Here is a 2,219-nt window from a genome sequence, read left to right on the forward strand (position 1 = left end):
TTAGTGATGACCATGTCCACCCCCTCCACCACCACCGCCCCCACTGCTGTAGCCATGGGAACTGCCCCCTGAGCTTCCACCCTTCTTCCCATAATCTTCATGGTGACCGTGGTGCCCTTCGTGCCCGTGATGTCCCTTATGGCCCTTGTGTTCGTCATAGTAGTGGCCTTTCCCATGGTGCCCTTTCTTCCCATAGTGATCCTCATGGTGACCGGATTTGTGGTGTCCGCCCTTATGGTGGCCGCCCTTTTCGCCCTTGTGGTGCGAGTGGTGCTCACCGTGCTTGCTGTGGTGCCCGCCGTCGTGGTACTCGTCGTAGAAATGATGGTTCTTGTGGTACTCGTCTTTGTGGTAAGTGTTGTGGTATCCTTTGGTGTTGTGGCCTTTCTTGTGCCCACCCTTGTGGCCGTACTTGTGCCCTTTGCTTCCATGGTGCCCTTCGTGGTGCCCTCCATAGTGTCCGGCCTCGTCGTGAAAGCCCTTCTTGTGGCCACCGTGTTCCCCATAATGGCCCTTGTGACCTTCTTTGCCATGTTTTCCGTGCTTGCCGTGGTCCCAGTGATGCGCACCTTTGTAACCCTTGTCGCCTTTATGGCCGTGCGCGCTGTGGTGCTCAGAATGGTGCTTGTGGCCACCACCCTTCTCCCATTTGTGGCCATGTCCTCCGTGCCCGCCCCCACCACCGTGGTGCCCGTGAGTAGCGGCCGCAACAAGATCCGAACCGGAGACCTCCATGTCGTCATCATCTTCAGCAATGGCCTCTGAACCTTCTGGCAAGAGATCCAAGACATCCTCCTCAGGACCTAAGATATCCAGAAGACCCGTCTTGAAGCTTTCCTGAGGGAAGCTTGCAACCTGGAACGCAAGCAGCGTCCCCAAGAGGCAAAACCGCCACCAACCAGAGTAACCAATCATCTTGCAAGTCTTGTAGCCAATGCCAGAGCAGCAAGCTGCCATAGCCTAAGCCACAGCAGCCGCGTGAGTGTTTCTTCTGGACGATCCAATGCCAGCTGACCGCAGTCTTCCGTATTTATACCCAACGGGAAACTTCTCATCAGGATCCATCTAATTCCTTCTTCCGTTTCCACTTAGACATCTACGTGTGTGCGTTCCTCCTCTCACCAGCTATCATGCCTGGTCATCCGAGACAGATTAACACCGCGGTTTGTCGCCACTGATGCAGTTTCATTGTTGAGGTCGTTTGTCACGCTTTCGAAAGCCAAGCTACCATTGAAAAACCTCCGGTAGAGCTACGACGGCGTTTTGTAAAGCAAGAGAAGGCCTCTTCGAAGTGAAAACATAAGGAATTGCCCAAGTTGTTTGTTGTGACACTGTTTTCCGTTACATCATACCACGAACGCACTCTCTTTGTAAATAAAAGTTTGTATAATAATCAAGCATTTTGCGAATTAACGGTGGAGGATGCCGGGGACCCCCTTGCCCACAAAAAATTATCCCCGTCAAAGTCCCTGCCAGGGATGTTTCTTATCTCCTCAAATGAAATAGAATTGAAAGCATATATAGGACACCATTTTTTAACAATGTAACAAACACAATTGAAAAATCAATGTTGTCCTTTAATGGCCCAGTCATCAATGATTTCCCTGCCGATAAGTATGCAGCCTTGTGGATTAGAGAAGGACACCCTTCTACAACTGACTAATCTCACCGAGCTAACAGCAGGTTGTTTTCCACTGAGGTTTTCATGGCATAGTGCTGGAATTTTCCCCTTAAGTGGGTGTTTCGATTTTATAAATTAAGTTAAAAGCGGGTTACCCGAGCTGTGTTCGGGGTTGCAATGTGTAACGTTAAGCGGGTTGCCCGAGCTAGGTTCGGGCAAGAAATTTTATTCCAACTTCAGATCGGGTAACGCGAATTGTTCTCTGGTATTATTGTGTACACTATGCGGAACCCTATGTGCAGTTGTTTTTGTAGATGGCAGCACGGTATTATAAACTGAGCGGGAATAGCTTGCGTTTCTTTCATTGTGAGAGAATGGTTGAGCAAATGCAAAGCCCGGACCAAATTCGTCTTCTTCTTGAGGATTCCAGTTGTGATGAAAGTTCGGAATTTGAAATTAGTGATTCCGAAGGAGATACGAACTATGATATTTCATCAGAGGAGAGTGGAAGTGAAGAAGTTGAAGGTGAACAACAACAAGAAGAATATGAAGCTTGGACCATTATGCCTCAGTGTCAAAGATGGGAGATTCCTTTCAC

At 49.2% G+C, this 2,219-nt stretch overlaps 1 protein-coding gene across 1 annotated transcript; it reads right to left on the bottom strand.

The window, feature by feature from the left end:
- On the bottom strand, positions 1 to 957 carry LOC145994456 (uncharacterized). Its single transcript, XM_083130591.1, has one exon. The coding sequence runs from the start codon at positions 955 to 957 to the stop codon at positions 1 to 3; it is 957 nt and encodes a 318-aa protein (XP_082986717.1).
- Between the last annotated feature and the right edge of the window lie 1,262 nt (positions 958 to 2,219).

This window comes from Lepisma saccharinum, chromosome 10 (genome assembly GCF_977018435.1).
Source record: "Lepisma saccharinum chromosome 10, izLepSacc3.1, whole genome shotgun sequence".
In the NCBI taxonomy this organism is placed as follows: Eukaryota; Metazoa; Arthropoda; class Insecta; order Zygentoma; family Lepismatidae; genus Lepisma; species Lepisma saccharinum.

Bases quoted from the DNA above. Each gene is read 5' to 3' on its own strand.
- LOC145994456 (XM_083130591.1), bottom strand. From the start codon at position 957: ATGGCAGCTTGCTGCTCTGGCATTGGCTACAAGACTTGCAAGATGATT.